The sequence below is a fragment of the Mirounga leonina genome, unplaced genomic scaffold, assembly GCF_011800145.1.
Source record: "Mirounga leonina isolate KUSES-001 unplaced genomic scaffold, KU_Mleo_1.0 Mir_171, whole genome shotgun sequence".
NCBI lineage: Eukaryota > Metazoa > Chordata > Mammalia > Carnivora > Phocidae > Mirounga > Mirounga leonina.
In genome coordinates, this window is record NW_023270436.1 from 15,049,326 (window position 1) to 15,067,631 (window position 18,306).

Sequence of the window (18,306 nt, forward strand, 5' to 3'; positions counted from 1 at the left end):
TTCTTCCCCCGCAGGTCCCCGTCATATAGTCCATCGCCTGTCAAGAAAAAGAAGAAGAAAGGCTCCAAAAAACATAAGCGACACAGGTATTGTTCTTCTGCCTCGGCAATCAGGTCCGCCCCAGGTGGGCTGGGGGTTTGGGGTGAGAGTGGGGGGCGCCAGAAGTTCACTGGTGATAAGTTTATCATTTCACTTACATAAGATACTCACCTGTGTGTTGGTATTTCCTTTTCCTTGTATAACTTGGAACTCTGGGTGCAAGGAACCAAGGCCCCCTAAAGCTAACTCTGGCCAGAAAGGGGTTTGTTTGACGATAAGGAGACAGGAATGTCTCAGGGACCAGCCAGGCCTCAGTGAGGATCTAGAACCAAGGAGTGGAGAGCTGGTAGCACCCAGGCAGGATACACAGTCCCTGGTCCACGTGGGGAGACCCGGCTGCACCCTGCGCCCATCCCTCTGTGTGGCTGGCCCAGCCTCAAGAAGACACTGAAGCTCTCTGTCTTATTTGTTCCTCATTCCAAATTCCCAAGGTCCAACTCTGTGGTTGGACCAACTTGTCCTTGAGGATGGGATCATGTAAAATGTGGCTTCTGGGATTGTCCACCCTTGGGGGCATTGTGAACTGGACACACATTCCAAAAGGGGCCTCCTACACACACATACACACACACGTATATGGGGAAGAAAGGACTGGAAGGATGTACACCAGAGGACTCATATCTGTGGTCCATGGGCCAACTCAGCATTTTATAATTGGGAAATTGTGCAATGAAAAAAATCAGGCTTTCCAGTTCCTCTGTAAAAAGCAGCAGCTGTCTTCACTGGACTAATTTTCCCATAGGAAGCCATCAGCGAAGCTAAGGGGTTGCTGTGCATGTAGACAGAGCGTAGGTCTGAGCCTACACGTAGAGGGGCACAGGTCTGAGCCCACTGAGCCCCCCCTCACTGAGGAAGCCCTCTGGGCCCCTGGGGGCAGGGAGTGTGAAATTCCGCACATAAGTTGTTTGCTGTGTTTGGCTGTGGATGACGGGAAGAGTGGTGTGTGTCCTCTCTTTGCTCAGCCCTATCTTCCAATCTCCCTACATCAGCAGTAGATTACTTCTGCCCTTAGACAGTCACAGTGGAACAAAAGGTAAGGGTTCATTTGGGTTTTCCCCCTGCTTCTCACCCCTGGTTCAGAGTTCCCCCAAAGTGGCTTTTTCCAAGCCAGGGCCATGGTCACATCGCAGCCCTTGTTGCCAGAATGGTCTCAACTCAGTTTGGTTTCACCAGCTATGTCCACTGTCCCAGACATTTCGACTGATGCTGAGTCTGTGCTTAACACAAGATGTGGGCAAGCCGATGAGCAAAAGGTTGTTAATTTGGTGTTAGAAGCCTTTCCCAGTGGCCTGCCCCTGAGTGGGACTGCCATCCTGTCACCTTCCTGTGCTGACCAATCGGTCCCGGTTTGGGGGACTTCTCCGTATCGGGATTGTGGAATTCAAGTGGCTTCTCACTCAAGGGTTTCTCCTCATGAAAAAGAGACTGTGCCAGAAGGTTAGAAACAGGCTTTTTCTGCCAGGCACAGCCAGCCCAGGAGGTGGAGGTGGAGAGGGAAGGAGGCCCATCAATGGGAGATTAGGAGGAAGAGATACTGTTGCTGATCCTTTCCAAAGCACCTGCTGAGCACTACCCTCCTTCTGGCCCAGCTTCTCCAAGCTCTTGAGATATTGGGTTAATGATAGTTGACTGTTTTGGAGATAGGAGCAGGGGTGGGGGATGCATAGAGATTTTTCTTTTTTTCCCCTCAATTAGCATGGCTTCAGGGCTAAAAAAAAAAAAAAAATCCTATTTTTCACATCTATTTATTGAATACCTAATATGTGTCATGAATGAGGAATCTGGGCCCCGGGAACAGAGCAGTGACCAAAATCCAGCCCTTGCCCTTGAGTTGCTCACATTCTAGTCGGGGAGATGGATAATGTTAATAGGCAGAGGTGTGTACTATAAGGCTAAGCTCAGAGCTCACCCAAGCTTGTGGGAGCAGAAAGTTGGCACCGACCAGCCTGAGGGGATCAGAAAAAGCTACAAGGAGGGGATATCTGAATGGAACTCTGAAGAATCCACAGGAGTTACACGGAGCTGTGTGACCTTGGGCAACTTCAACTTCTCTGAGCTTCAGTGTCTGTAAAATGGTTGTTAGTAGAACTTCGCAGGGTTTGGGTAAAGACTAAGTGGGATTGTGTGTGAGAGACACTTAGCACAAAGCCTGGCACACAGTGAGAGTTCCACATATGGGAGCTGGTTGTCCCTGACAATGAGGAAGATGGTGATGAAGAATCCACCACTAGGGAGAGAAAGGTGAAGGTGAGACTGGGTTTCGAGGAGGAGGCAGAGGACTCCCGTATATCCCCCACATCCACCCCCATCCGAGACAGGCTCACAGACAATTTGGGGTGAGGATTGAAGCACTGGTCGTTTAGACTGGAAATTCAAAATGCAAACCAGTGTCTCCCATATGGTCTTTGAAATCTGAGGGGGTCCCGACCGACCTCCATGTAGCATGATCACAAACGCACTGATAACATTTGTCCCAGGAAAAAAAACCTCAGCTCACCTATGTTTATTGTCTTCTCTCCTTCTCATCCTCCCTCCATCCCTTTCTTCCTTCCTCCTCGCTCCCCTCCCTCCCTCCCTCTCTCTCTTCCTTTTAATTCCTTTAATCAGGTCATTCTCCAAGAAGAGAAGGCACAGGTAAGAATCTTTTCACCTCTGGCTGCTTGCTTCTCTTTCCTGCTTTCCTAAGAAGGTTTTAGGGAGCTTCTGGGGTGTGCTCTTGGTCACGCCCCCTTCATCTTCCTGGGCCTCAGTTTCCTCCAAGATGAAGGCCTTGGGTTGGTTTCCCTGAGAGTTCCCAGCCAGCTTTTGACTTCGGTGAGGCCAGATGGCTGCTCCTCGACCAGCCCCTACCCCTGCCCCTCCCTGGAAAGTCTCACTACCCTGGTCAGAGTTCGTTCGTTTTGGCATTCGTTGAAATCCCGGATTGGGGCATGTCGGGAAACCTCAGCACCCCGATCCCGCCAAAGCCTCCCCAGATCCTAGCCAAGGGACAGAAGCCAAGTCCAACTGTACTGGAAACACTAAGTAAGCATAAATAGAGCTGTCGCCGACAGGGTCCTCGCTATAAATTGGATCCTGCACTGAGCCCCTGCTCTGTGTGTGTGCCCATTGAATCTCCGCTGATCTCCCTCATAACCCGGTACAGTGGATATGTTTATTATTCCCATTTTACAGATGAAGAAACTGAGATTCAGGCAGGAGGTGTGACAGGTGTGTCCACAGACACAGTCAGGTGGCAAGCCCAGATCTGTCAGACAGGGGATCAGGACTCCCTACCTTGGTATCTTGAGTAACAGCCAAATCTGCAGCAATTATCAGAGTGCAGAGTCCTTCTGTTTATCCAGTTAACAGGTAGAGAGCGATTACCAGTGTCATCCATCCCCTCAGCCCAGCAGCCTGAGCAATGGCCCCACTTCACGGTCAAGGAAACCAGGTCTTCCAGAGGACAGGTAACTTGCCTCAGGTCACGCAGCGACTGAGCGGCAGAGCTGGGGCGTGAGCCTGGATCTTTCAGTGAGGTCCTGGGCTCTTCCATGGCCCAGGCTGAGTCTCAAGAGTGGAGAGAAATCGCACAGCTAACGCCGAGGTGCCATTTCAGTTGGATGAGGTTTCCCCCTCTCCAGGACCGGGGCCCATCGTCCATTCTTGGTGACCCTCTGAAGCCAATATTACCAAATAGCATTCACCCTCTGGGGCCTCTAGCTGATAATGCTGGGACCCCGACTCATCACTGTCCATTGGACCCATACCCCAGCCCTCTGACTTAAAAAACAAAAACGAGGGCGCCTGGGTGGCTCAGTTGGATAAGCGACTGCCTTCGGCTCAGGTCATGATCCCGGAGTCCCGGGATCGAGTCCCGCATCGGGCTCCCTGCTCGGCGGGGAGTCTGCTTCTCCCTCTAACCCTACCCCCTCTTGCGCTCTCTCTCTCGCTCTCTCTCTCTCTAATAAATAAATTTAAAAATAAAAACAAAAACGGATGAGCAGAACATTTCTGAATCTGCCAAGCTTCATGAAGCTTCAGAGTATCCCTGCATATACCATTCTTCTCTCTTACAAATTGATTGAACATCAGTCAACAGCATGGCTCTGGGGATCCACGGTCTGGGGCCACATCCCAGCTCCCCTGTATGATCCTGGCCAAGTTTCTTAGCCTAGCTGAGGCTCAGTTTCCCCATCTGTAAAATAAGTACGCGTTAAACGTGCCTCTTCCCATAGGTTGCAGGGAGAATAAAATAAGATTGCTGACAAAAAGTATTTAGCAGAGTATTCACTTATAAGAAGTCCTCGAAAAATGACAGGTATCACCTTTATTTACCACTGTTTTTATTAAGCTGCCAAAGCTTGCCATGGCCCCCGACGCACCCCATTCTCAGTCCGTGTGCGGGTCCCCGTTTGTAGCTGCACCTGCTGGGTGAAAAAGTCAGCGTCGGTGACTGCCCTGGTCTTGGAAATGATTAGTGTCTGTTCCCAAACTGCCCGGATCTGGTGGCCACTGTGTGTTAAGCATTTTAACTACTTGTTTCTTTTTAACTGTAACTGGAATTTTGCATCTTTCAATTAATTGGCCATTTCTCCTTTAGCTCCTCCAGCCCAAAAAGCAAAAGGAGGGATGAGAAGAGGCACAAAAAACAGTAAGTAGAGACCACCTGGAAAATTCTCTCCAGTTTGGGGGAGGAGGGGAACCTGGCCTCGTAACAGCTGGAGTGTTGGAGTTGCCAAATAAACAGGGAGAGGGAGAAGGGGGTGGGTGAGAGGAACAGAGGCAGGAAGAGGCAGAACCAAGATGAACGGCAGTTGTGGGTCTGGGTATGTGTGAGTGCACAAGGCTGTGTATACGATGCATGTGTGCATGCATTTGTGTGAGCATGAAAGTGATTGCGGTACATCTGTGTGCCTGGCGGGCACCACGTATATATTTTTCTGAAGGATGTCTATGTGTAGGGTACACCTTGTTTGTAGACCTCTGTACATCTTTCCCTCCTGCAAACATTTGTGTGACCGTGGGTACGAATGTATGCCGTGGGGGTAGTGTGGGTGTGGTATGTACTTGTGTTCACACGAATGCATTCTCTAGGCTCCCGCTTGTGTGAGCATGAAGACAGACAGTGTGCACGGAGGTGCTGATTTTCTGCACGCTGCGTGCGCGCTGCTTACTTACCTGTGTTACGCATAGGGAGGGTGGGTGCGGGGTGGCTTTTCCCCGTGCACACAGGTGTGCCATGTGTGCGTGAGTGGTGATGGGGGCATGATCACGTGTGAGCACAGGCGTGAGCGTGCATGTGAGTCCGAGCCTTGGCTGATGGCAGTGAAGCTCCTACCCCTGGTCTTGGGGCCCCAGCTGGTTCATGGTTTATGGCTGGTAGTCGAAATTCAAATCAGCTAGCACTGCCTGCAGAGTTCAGTTCCCAGACAAATTAAAAGTAAATGTGGTTACAACCCACCTACTTTATACCCTGCAAGTGTTAGTGCATGTGTTTTCCAATCAACTAATATTTTATCTCCCGCCAAGAAGCTTCTAAAGTGAGGATCAAAGGCAATAGGATGAAAGGTGGTTGGCTGTTGGGGAGGGAAAAGAGGAGGCAGGGATGCAGAGGGAGGGCACCCCGTTTTGGTGCCCGAAGGGTCACTTCATCCAAGGTCAGTGCAAAGGAGGACATTTGAGCCATCCCCACAGGGGGCCTGGGGAACGCTTTAGAAGGAAGCAGTAGACTTTGAATTAGCTCAGGGAACAACTTCCCGATCATCAAGCTTGTTCAATTTGAGTCAAAAGACAATTATTGGTCATATGTATTGGGTGTGCATTCACGCTAAGCGCAGATAGAGTGCGTATTCTCAGAGACCTCTGCATTACTTGTCCACTGGGACTGCAGTATAGATAGAGCCAGGGGATAGACTCAGACTCTGAGAGCACAGGCGGAGGGGGCAGGGTGGGGGGGAATCATCACTGAGGCAGGGGCTGCCTGCTTGAGGGCAACAACGTGGCCACCCTCCCCGGTGCCAAGAGCTGGATAAGTCCCAGAAATTGCTAGGTTACACAAGCCAAAAGACAAGGGTCAGGAGAGGGAAGAGCAAGAAAAACAAGGTGCCGCTAGGATAAAGGATGGTTCTTCTTGCCAAGTCCCATGGTCAGGGCTGCTTCTAAACAAGCGATCACTGGAGAGATTTAGCCTCCTTGGATTCGACATCCCTTAGTGAGGCCCTAATACATGGCAGGCCCTGGGCTGGACCCAAGGACAGAGAGTAGCCAAATATCCTTCTGGACTCAAGGAGCTCACAGTTCCCAGCGGGACACAGGAGACATGGGACTGGTCATGACACAGCGGGGACCACCAGGAGCCCAGGGCACCGTGGCAGCTCTGGTGTTGGAGAGAGGACTTGGTGGTGAGCAGGGGCGTCCGACAGGAGGGAGTGTCTAGATCGAGGGTAAGGATGGAGGTAACCATTCTAGGCTGCAGGTTAAGCAAGTGGTTTAAACTCGGTGCCTCAGTTTCTTCATCTGGGAAATAAGAGAACCTACTTCATAGGCTGTTGAGAGGAAGAGATGGGTCCATTTAGGAAAAATACTTAGGCTATGGTGCCTGGCAGGCAGTATGTGTTAGATACGGGCTGCCTGTCATCATCACCATCACAAGGACATCATGAACTGGGACATAGATGAGCCAGAATACAAGCAGTTCAGACTTGCTTAAGTCCACCCAGCCAGGGCAGAAGATGTCACACAAGGAAGCTAGAGAGCTTCATGGGGGCTGACTCCTCCAGGGTGCTTGGGGTGCAAAATGAGAGTGCAGATTTGACATGAGGGCAATGGGAAGGTTCTAAGCAGGGAAGGAATGTGGTCTGCTTATCACATTAACAAGAATCCCTGAGTCCTTTATTGGGATAACCAGACTGCCTCCCGATAGAGCCCTCTCTAACTCCCACTGGCTTCCTGCCTTGGCCCAAACCATTGACATTCGTTGTACATCCTCAGTGACCACTGCCTCTGTGGCTACTACTTCTGAGTCCTTATTATCATTTAGGGGGGGAACTGAAGTAATCTGTAATAAAGTGGTTAGAATTTTTGTTGCCAGCGATGTTTGTAACTCTGAAAGTAGGCTTTTGACTCCGTGTGAAAAAGCCGGACTGAATTTTCCAGGTCTGAGGTTATAAATTGGCAGCCAAAGGCCTCATTTACTCTGCAAATGTGTTTCCTTTTCCCCTAAACATTAAATTAAAAAAAAAAAAAAAAAGAGCTTCCATTTAAAATAGAAATATTTTATATGAAAAAAGTCTGTATTTCTACATTCATTTGAAGAGTTAGAAGATCCAACAGCACGCCAATATTCTGGAGGCACATCCACTTCTTTCTTGAGCTCTCGCCTGACTGAGTCACACATTAGGGTAGCTGACTGAGATTGAGACTCCTGCTTTCAGGGGGAGAGAGGTGACTAGTGGAGGTGACACTCCTGTCCACATGTGCTCGCCATCAGGGCTGCCTCGGCAGGGTGGGAGTCTGAGTCACCTGGGCCCCTCCTCCACAGGAACCCTTGCCACTCACTCGTGCTCCGTACGGCTGGTTGGAGCCCCTGAACACCCAGGGGAAGAGCTGGGGAGATGCGGGGTGGGGGGCAGGTAGGAGGAGATGCCTAACTTTCGAGGGACAGTGACTTGGATGCAAGAGGATGATGTGTGTCACAAGACCGAAATCTCTCTCTCCCTTTCTCCCGACCTCTTACCCTCCCCTCTCTCCCATTCCCCTTCTCCCCCTCTGACTTGCTCCCCATCACCCCTTCCAAGATCACGAAGCCGGCCCCGAAAATCTCACCGTCACCGTCATCACCATTATCCCTCCCGGTCCCAGAGCTCCGAGTCCCGCTCCTCAAGCTGTGAGAGCAGGTAACCCCTTCTCCCTGGGGGAGTCGCCCTGCCCAGCCCCTGCCCCCGGGGGGCAGCCCTTACCTGCCCATGTCAGCACCGCCCTGTAGAGAAAAGGGGACCAGCTGCCTCCGTGTCTAGGGACAACAGCAGTGGCCCGTGCGCACACGTGTGCTTCCGAGTGCCCCCCCCCCCCGCCGTTGCCACCGTGTGGGGCATGAGCCCTCTCCCTGTATCAACCACACAATCCCCTCTACTACCCTATGAAGTAGCTACTATTGCTCTCCCCCATTGTAAAGATGAGGACACTGAGGCACAGGGAGGTTAAGGACTTGTTAGTCGTGTAGCTGCTAAGTGACAGAGCTAGGATTGGACTGGGGAGTCCGGCTCTGGGCTTGGCCCTCTCACTGAGGGTTGCTCTAAGCACAGAGAGGCTGAGCAACCTATGAAACGCCACACAGCCCAAGTCCCAAGTTCTGAGGCCCTTCCAAGTCTGGTTTCTCCTAACTTGGACATCGGCTGTGCCGGTTGGAGGAGGGGGAGGAGGGCTCTCTCGTGGATGAGAAGAAGAACAACAACAAAGAGTGGGACTTTGTGGATGCTGATCTTTGAAACCGGCGCTGTCCAGCAGACACAGCAAGGCCAGCTTCCGGATGTCAGAGGCTGCTTCATCCTTCCTCAAGTGCATCCCACACACCTGGCTACGTGTTCGTGTCGCCTGAGGTTTAAAAATGCCACTGTCCTGGTCCCACTGCATCCCAGTTAAACCGGTGTCTGGAGGAAGAAGGGGATGGAGGAGAGGGGGCATATTTGTTGAAGTCTTACTCGGTGCTACAGTTTCAAATACATTTTCCCTCTTGATCATCCCAAGAACACCATGAGCTAGACTGGGGCTGCACTTTGCAGTCACCTTGGAAGAATTTTAAAATACCGATTCCTGGATCCCACCCTCGAGGTGTTCTGATCTTGTTCAGATGAGGCGGGGCCGGGGCGGCGAGATTTTTAAATCCTCCCCCGTGATGCCAGTGTGGAGCCAAGTGCGAGAAGTATTTGAAGAAGAGGAAAACATCCCTGACACGTGCTGCTATCACTCATAGGCCTCGGTGTTCCCGCTGGACGCCAACAACTGTAAAGAGCGTTGGCATCAGGCAAGGTTGCTCTGGGATCCTGAGTGATCAAGACAAAAACAAAATCCCTCGGTAGTCAGGTCAGAGCCCCAATGACACAGGAACTTTGTCCAAAACACAAAAGTGACCCAGCATCTCTCTATCCTGGCTAACACGAGGGACTGCTATTTCCTGACCAGCTAGAGCTTTGGCCTTGGTCTAGGGCCCAAGATTTATGAAGATACCTAGTGAGAGTCTCACCTCCACTTAGTGCTAGCATCTAATCCAGAACAAAGCCCCAGTTCCTTAAACGCTCCTTAAAGTCACCTGCCACCCGCCCATAATAGGCTCTTCCCAACACTCGTACAGAGACATTCTCCGCTTCCTGTGGCGCATGCTCTCCCTCGCTGCAAGGAGCCGTAAACAAGCTTATTCAGCCACAGGCATGCTCCTGCTGGCCTTTGGAGGGCATCGGCTCACTGAGCTCAGCTGCATTACTGATGTGGTACAACTGAGAAGACTGCATCGTGGCGAGCACAGGCATCCGAGCAAGGTCGCAGCGACTGGCTCAGACAGAGCCCTTGACCTCCAGCCCATGCTGAATCAGCTCTCAGCAGCTCAGCCCCACTGGACGGGTCAGAGGATGGTGCAGACAGCTTGCTGCCCTCTGCCCTGCCCTCTGCCTTACCGCTTAGGGAGATGGCTCCCACTGCAGAGCCCAGCCTCTGTCCCCTTCTTAAGTCACCTCTTCTGGGGTGTTGCTGCTTGAGCTCCCCCGTGCCTGTTGGGCTGAGGGACACTCCAGGGGGCATCGAAGCAACCTGAGAGCCGGCTCTGGGGCCACACAGCCAATAAAAATGATCTGGAGGCCCCAGAGCACAGAGGGACATTCCAGAGCATGACCAAGAGGCATCGGTCCCTCTCGGGGCAGAAAACCCTGCCCTGGCCCTGTTCTGCCACTCACAAGCTGTGTGACTTCCAGCGGGTCCCCAAAGAGCTCTGAGCCTCAGCGTCCTCATCTGTAAAATGGGAACTACCTGCCTTGTTTGTGTTGTGTCTTCAAGTTGGAGAGAGGACTGAGAACTGCCCCAAGAGGGGATTGCAAATCAATAGGGTGTTACCTTTATTACTCCTGTGGCCCAGAGCTAATAGGCCAGCAGAGTCTAAAATATACCCTTAAAGAGTCAGAGATTCCTTCACTTTCCGCAGCAGACAGGGCAGCCCAGGGTCTGACAGGCTTACAGAAGGCCTCCTTGTTATTTTTGTCAGCTACTCTTTTTTCAAAAGTTTTGGGTGACAGTCACTGGGATGCGTCTATTTTACAGATGGTCAAGCACATACTCGAAGACATACAGATAGGCGCCGTCATATTTATAGACAAACACAGATGGACACACCCAGACATACACACAGTCATGTACAAACATACCGATAGACAGTCCCACACACCCAGGACATGAAAGCAAGTCAGGCTGGGACATCTTCTGCCTTCCCAGCTGCCTTCCCAGCACCCCCCAAACAGAGTCAGGTACATTTGTCAAATGAACAAATGAGAGAAGGAGTGAATGAACAAATGAGCAGGTCGGGGGTGGGGGGGTGGATGGAGAGATGGATGGAAGCACATGTCGTTTATATAAGCAGTCCCAGACACATCCTATAGCCCTCCGATCCTGTGGGCCCTGCAGCCACCTCTCTGCCACACTCCCCTTCCGAAGACCCTCTCATCTCTCTCCCGCTCCCCCAGGCACCGCGGCAGGTCCCCTGAGGAAGGGCGGAAGTCCCGCCGAAGGCACTCCCGCCGCTACTCCAGGACCCTCGGCAAGGCCAGCCCCGAGGCCCGCTCCAGCCACCCGCCCAGCCAGCCCCTCCGGATGCTCAGCCTCCTGTCGGCCAGGGGTGTAGTAAGTATTCCACACGGCCTTCTCGGCCAGTCTTGGCCGTGACCCTCGGGGCAAGGTGAAGGCGCAAGTTCAGGGCAGTGTACGGCACATTTTAACTCAGTTTTGGGCAAACACCCCACTGGCTTTCAGACCTCCTTATTGATTAACAAAGTGGTCATTCACCAGCCTTTGGCAGCACTCGGTTGGGGGAGGAAGCAAAGCTAAAGTACCCAGGCTTTCTATCGGGGGAGCATTGAAAAATACACGCTGGTCTCCAGAGTGATATCTGCAGGAATGCATGTGTGAGACACCGTAGCAGGTTTCTTTGGGGAGGAAGGAAGAGAGGGGGGTCTTTGATGTAGCCAAGGCATTCCAGCTTTCCAGTGAAGTCTGCATCTTTGATGCCAGCTAGCCTGCAGCATTGATTAGCGGCCGGGATTTGATTTCACCTATAGAAACACGGCCTTGAAAGTATATGAGAATTTTCCTTCACGGAGCTCCTAGCGCTTGATCTGTGTCCTCTCATGTGTCCACACAAGGTCTCAGGGCATCGAGGGCGTGGCTGCTCTCCCTGGTCCCTTCCACAGATGGGACTGAAAAACCAAGGCTCAGAGAGGTTACAAATCCGATTTAGCAGCCCAGCATTGAATGGAATCATGTGACGCTCCCTCAGGTCCACAAGGAGGAGCCGGAATGTGACTTCAGACAGTCTGATGCCAGGAAGTTTCCTGAGCAAGGGATTCAGGGTTGGAGCTGAACTCAAGTCCTAGCTTTGCTACTCCCTAGTTTGTGGCTTTGGGAAAGTCACTTCCCTTCTTTAAAACTCAGTGTTCTCATTGGTAAACTTGCAATAATACCACTTTCATATGGGATCGGTGAGGACATCCAATAAGATAAAGTACACGAGGGCCTTTTGTTGATGCTAAAGGGACAGATACACAAGCAGGAGGAGACACAACATGGACGTAGCCTACAACCACGGCTGGCCGCTGGAAGGGACCTGTCTCCTCTAGCTATGGGTGAAGTTGTAAATTTCAGGTGAGATGAAAGTGAGGAGAAGCTCGGGGTGCTTGCAGGAAGGTCAAGGAAGGGAAGGCGATGATAAACACTAGTTGGGCCCGGTTGATGCAAGTTATCACCTGCAGTGCATTCTGGGAAACTCTTCTTTACCAGTCGAGGCACCCTGTGCCACCAAGGTCTCATTTTGCCCAAATGCTCTGCCTAGCATCCACAACGTTCCCAGGGCCCCCCTTTGTAGAGGTGTCTTTGGTTGCTGAGTATTTTGCAGATGGAAAACGCCCACCTGCATTTCCCCCTCTGCTGATGTCCTATAAAAGGTCTTCCCAGCATGGCAAAGAGTCTGGAGGCCTGGGTGGGAGGCTTGGCTTGGCTGGACAGTTCCTTCTACCCCTCCCGGCTTCAACTTCCTCACCTGGAAAATGGGCATGATGATCTCATTTGTCTCCCAGGAGAATTGTTGCGAAGTTAGAAATCAATTCAGAATAAAAGCCTAAGAAGTAGAAGAAGCAAGTCAAAATCATCCAGTCTCTCTGGTCCTGGTATTTGTGGCAGCCCACTTGGTGGCCCCCGCTGACCCTCACTAAAAAGAGCCAGTGGGAGCAGCTGGCTTATTTGATCACCTGCCTGATGGTTCCCTAACAGGCTAGGTCTGTCAAGATGTTGCGAAAGGTTGGATGGTCCTAAAAAAAAAAAAAAAAGTGGGGTCCTCCCACACCAGCTGGTGAGGAACCAGACTGGCTGTTGGTTCTTGAAGACTCAGTGTCTCCCATGGGCCCAACCCCTATCAGAAGAGCTGAGGGCGCCCGGGTGGCTCAGTTGGTTGAGCGACTGCCTTCGGCTCAGGTCATGATCCTGGAGTCCCAGGATCGAGTCCCGCATCGGGCTCCCTGCTCGGCGGGGAGTCTGCTTCTCCCTCTGACCCTCCTCCCTCTCATGTACTCTCTCTCTCATTCTCGCTCTCTCAAAAATAAAATAAATCTTAAAAAAAAAAAAAAAAGAAGAGCTGAGAGCTCACCCATACCTAGAAGGGACAGGCGTTAAGAGCTCACCCAGCTCAGTGCCCTGATTCCAAGAAGAGAGACTAAGAACCTGAGACTCAGAGAAGAGAAATGACTTCCGTGGGCTATGTCAAGTTGGAGTCTTTCAAAACACGGGGCTATGATGATGCCGTCAAATCCTGGCTCTGAGATACGGAGAGTTACTTAAACCTTTCGGAATCCCTGTCTCCTCATCTGTTAAAAAAATGCAGAGAATAAGTCTCTTCTTCAAAAACCCTGCAGTGTGGACAAAAGCAAAGTGATACTGTAAATGGTTGATCCCAGTGCTTGGCACAGGGGAAGAACTCAGCAAATATTCATGGGTGTTACGACTACAGCATCCTGGGTGCTCACGCCTCTACACTTACCAACCTTGGGACCTTGGGCGAGTTCCATAAACTTTCTGTGCCTCAGTTTTCTGTAAATCTGCAGAACAATGAGACCTGCCTCCTAGGAGGTATGGTATGGAGATTCAGGGACTTGATGTAAGTAAAGGTTTTATTTTTTTTTTACTATTTTTATTTATTTATTTGACAGAGAGAGAGAGCGAGAGCAGGAACACAAGCAGGGGGAGTGGGGGAGGGAGAAGCAGGCTTCCCGCGGAGCAGGGAGCCCGATGCGGGGCTCGATCCCAGGACCCTGGGATCATGACCTGAGCCGAAGGCAGACGCTTAAGGACTGAGCCACCCAGGCGCTCCTAAGTAAAGGTTTTAGATGGCAACAGACAAGTGGGGAAATGCTACTTCATGCTCACTACTAATAATAGTAGTGGCAGCAGTGAGAGTAACCATGGGTATAACAATGGGGTAGCGACAATAGTTAGCACTGGTAATAGTAGGAGTAGTCGTAGTAATAATAGTACAGCTCCAGGTCCAGGCTAGTCCATGCATGACTTGGGACCAGAGCCAGGCCCCCGCCCCCGCCTGCCAGCTTCCTCTGCTCTCAGCTCCCTCTGTCCCAAATAGCAGCTGCAGCCCTAATGGCTCACCCCATCCCATTCCTGGTTGCCTGACTTCTGGGGGCATCAGATACCCCCAAGTCTAGCCCTCTGAGTGCCCTCCATGCTAGACCCTTTCTCCTCCTCTCTCCTGCAAAAGGCAGAGATGGACAAAGGTGCCAGGTTGGACCCCAGGTTTTCTGAGAGTCCCGGCCCAGGATTTTCCTGAGCTCCCTGTTAAAGAGAACAGCAGAGTCCTTGCCCCTGAAGAATCCATCCAATCACTCATTCAAATCTACCAATTATCTCCCAAAACATCTATCAAGGGTCAGCTCCGCCATGGCTCTCAGGATCCGGTGAATATAGAACAGTCTGTGCCTTCTTAAGAGAAGTGAGACAGACAAGGTAAAAAATGTAAAAGACAACACACAACAATTAATGCAGAGATGCTGAGATGGGGTGGGAGGTGGCAGGCAGGGAAGGGATACTAGGGTTAGCATTAGGTTGGGGCAGAGAAGGCAACGACTGAGAAACTAGTGGTGAGCAAGAATCAGCCAAAGGAAGTGGGAAACAAAGACTGGAGTCGGGGATGGAAGCAGAATTCCAGGGCAAGAGTTGGGGTTCTGGGGATAAGCAGGAGCCTGAGTGTGGAGGGTCTTCTATGCCCTGGCTCCTGCCACACTCCACTGCAGGTATTTCCAATACACGGCTCTTTAAAAAATCAAGGATAGGCACATTACATCAAGGGGCATATCTGCATATGTGAATATGCAAATTCAGGGTTGTGTCTTATTGAAATCCTAGTTGGTGAGCTAAAGATAACCTGAAGCCCTCTTGCTCAGTCAGAGCCCAAATCCAAATGGAGGGTCCCAAGGAGATGATTTAGGGACCCTTCACAGCCTCATTCATGTTCTTTATCTCCACTCCACCATCTCTGTTCAAGGCATCAGGGAGACAGAGATGAATGAAACACTCTTCCTGAACTCCAGGGCTCAGTCTGGTAGTCAACAGAAGACTGCACTACAGTGAGATAAGTATTGTAATTAGGGCTGAGATTGAGTCAGTGAGCACCATTTCCTCCTCAGTTGTCGAATATTCAAAAACTTGCACCCTAGTTGGTTAATAGACCCTGTCACCACCCTATCCCCCTGAGTCACCAAAGCCACCGCCTCCCTCCCCTGTACCTCGGGACCTCCTCACAGCTCAGCAACTGCGATACCTGACAGCTGTCAGCACCAAGGCCAGCTACCTTCTGATGAGGCAATGTCCACACCCCACCAGTTGCTGAATATCCAGACTATCAACCCTGGTGGTGATGGAAGTAAGTACAATGTCGAGAAAGACCACAGGGAAAGGACAAGACAGTGCTGTCTTGGTGCCTGAGAGGGCTTTACAAATAAGGGAACATTTGAGCTGGGCTTTAAAGGATGGGTTCACCAAATTGAGATGACTGATGAATAAAGGGAGGGGGAGATACCTCTATGTACCAGGCACTTTCGTTAGAACAAAAGTAAAGCAGCATTAGAAACTATCCCATACTCTACCCAGTTGTTGTTGTTATTGCATTTGATCCACAAAGCAGTTTTTTGAGATAGATGCAATTATTATCACCATTTTTCAGACAGAAAAACAGGCTCACAGAGCTGAAGTGACTTCGGTAGGTGGCCCAGTTGGGGGGAAGGGGAGCTGGTATGAATCGTGGCTTGTGTCTCAGAAGCTTACTCTGATAGCCAGAGTACCGATTGGATGACAGAGAGGTTGGTGGCACCAAGGTTTGGCCGAGCATTTTCGCTGTTGGCATGGGGCTCTCTGTCAAGTCTGCCCTCACTGGAGAGGGAATCTGGAAGAGGGCTGATCACAATGGAAGCTAGACCAAGGAGAAGCACAGGCTCCTTTCTCCTCCTTCTGCCTCCAGCTTGAGCCAATAGTTGCCATGTATTCTTTGCCAACAAAAACCTGCAGATGCCATGACAAGAAGAGGAAGGAGAAGGAGGAGAAAGGGAAGAAGTAGAAGAGAAAGAAGAGGAAGAAGAAAGAGGAGAGGAGAAGTGGAGGAAGAAGAGAAAGAAGAGGAAGGAGAAAGAGAAGAGGAAGAAAAGGAAGAGGAAGGTAAAAGAGAAGAGGAAGAAGGAGAGGAACAAGAACAAGAAGGAGAACAGAAAGAACCTGGGGTCCATAAAAGAGGGCCTCATGAAATCTGTCAACAGGAGGAGTCAGCAGAGCGCAGTGATGAAGTCATGGGCTTTGGGGCAGATCTGTAGACTCTGGGGTTCTTGATCTTGTCTCTCTGGGCGACTCCGGGTGACCCTGGGTAGCAACAAAAACCAATGCCAACTGAGCACCTACTGTGTGCCAGGTGCTAGACTGAACTCTTTACATGTACCATCTCATCTATTTCTTATAATAGCCCTTCAAGGGAGTTTCCACTAATACGCCCATTTTAGTGGGCACCTAGAAAATGACAGCCATGTTCTGTGGCCTAGAACAATTCAGTGAAGAGCAGCTAAATGAAATGGAGAAGTTAGGATCCAAACCCAGAAATTCTGCCCCCAGAGTCCAGGTGCTTAATGACATGACTTCCCTTGTGTCATTTCACTTCCCTGGACCTCAGTGTCCTCATCTATACTTGGGGCTAATATGATTATTAGAGCTGCGTGGAGAGCTTTTAGCTCAACCTATTTCATAGGTTGTGAGGATGGAGCGAGTTGGGGTATCCGTTCATTTGAGAAATATGTATTCAGCACCTACTGTGTTCCAGGCACTGTTCCAGGCACTGGAGGAACAGCAGTGAGCAAGACAGACAAGGATCCTACCCTCATGCAGTTTCAGTTCTGTGTGAGAAACTTAGCCCAATGCTTGGGACATAACTAACACTCAATATGCAATTGTTGCTGGCATTATTATTTGTCATCTCAGTGGTTTTATTAAGCTTGCTCCTAATAAACCCAGATGTGATGTTTTTGAAGTATCTCTGGGTTCAAAAAGCTTAATCATATCCACAATCTGAGGTGAATTTCAGAACAAGGAGGCTAAGGGGAAAGCATATGGTGGCCCTGGCCTTCAGACCCCTGACCCAGGCTCTCACACATTCTGCAAAAACCTTCAAGCTCTCACTCAGCCAAGAGACTCAAACGTGCCACACCATTCACTGCAGTTTCGAGAAGAGAGGGACCAGAATGCGGAGGAAGGGCAGTATGAGATGGGGACTTTGTGGGACCTGTTGTGGTTGTTGGGTTTTTTTTTAAATGGAAAGTGGGCATAGTATTGTCAACTTTTACTTCTACCACGTCCATTCAGAATAAAAGAAAACCACCATTTTCTATCACAAAGTGACGTCTTACCACCAGAAAAGATAGTACCGACATGGCCTCCGAAGAAAGGATAAGCCCTTAAATCAAATGCATTTAGCTGGATGAAAAACTCATTACATTGAACTTAACTGTTCTCCATTTCAATTTGGGCTGGTACAGAATTTGTCTGACTGGATCCATATTGAGATTTTTGAGAACCGGTGGGCGGGGGGCCCCCGAAGCTGCCATTTCCCCTCAACTTCCTGCCCAGGGTGGGGAGACGCACAGACAGAGGTGGCCAGGCCATGTCCTGTGGCCCAAGGTCAATTGCAGTGCGCTGCCCTGTAGGATCGCCCCAGCCCTGAAGGACTCTGTTATCTCCTTGCCGTCCCCACATTCCGCCTCCTCTCACACAGACTCCCAAAGGTCAACGAACCCATTCTTTTTCTGTCTTCCTAATTAGTGTACAAAGGAAGATGAACAACAGCAAGGAAAATAAACTTAATGTCTTTGTGGAACAAAAGGATTTTTTTTTCTTTAAGGAATAACCAGAACCCTTGAGCTAAAAGCTCTCCATGCAGCTCTATATTCACATGAGAATTCCCAGTCCCCCATATGGCAGGGAGGGGGGAAAAAATTTATAGCCATTTCTCTCCATGGGGCCATTTGAAGTTCAGTAAATGGACTTGTTCAGTTTAATTGGAATTCTCTTCTTGATTGTATTTTTGTAACCTATTAGGCCGTGCTGCCTCTTGATCTCAGAATTCAGCTGAAATTAAATTTTGAAGTGTAAGTGAGAGGTTGCCTTTTTTTCCCCGTTCTTGATTAAATAATGATTTGAAACAAAAACAATAAATAACAGTGCCAGCCTCCCTGGAGGGCTGAGAGAGACTCTCAGTGAAATGCCAGGAGCCGGAGTTTGTGGTGGGGGGAGTTAATTACTTATTAGAAAAACCCAAGTGTTAACATGGAGTATATTAAGGAACAAGGAGATGAGTCAAGCTTATGATTTCAAGAGAGAAAAAAAAAGAGTCGGAGCTTCACATTGGAGGGGGCCAAGGGAGTAAAGGGGAAACGCTGT

General features: G+C 50.3%; 1 protein-coding gene across 1 annotated transcript in view; it reads left to right on the forward strand.

Annotated features, from left to right (window-relative positions):
* The window catches only part of SRRM4 (serine/arginine repetitive matrix 4), a 145,721-nt gene that overhangs the window by 113,245 nt on the left and 14,170 nt on the right, over nt 1-18,306 (forward strand). The window contains exons 4-8 of the mRNA XM_035016714.1: nt 15-86; nt 2,707-2,733; nt 4,682-4,732; nt 7,878-7,976; nt 10,806-10,962. Of these exons, the coding sequence (XP_034872605.1) occupies nt 15-86; nt 2,707-2,733; nt 4,682-4,732; nt 7,878-7,976; nt 10,806-10,962 (406 nt within the window). The remainder of the gene's footprint in view (nt 1-14; nt 87-2,706; nt 2,734-4,681; nt 4,733-7,877; nt 7,977-10,805; nt 10,963-18,306) is intronic.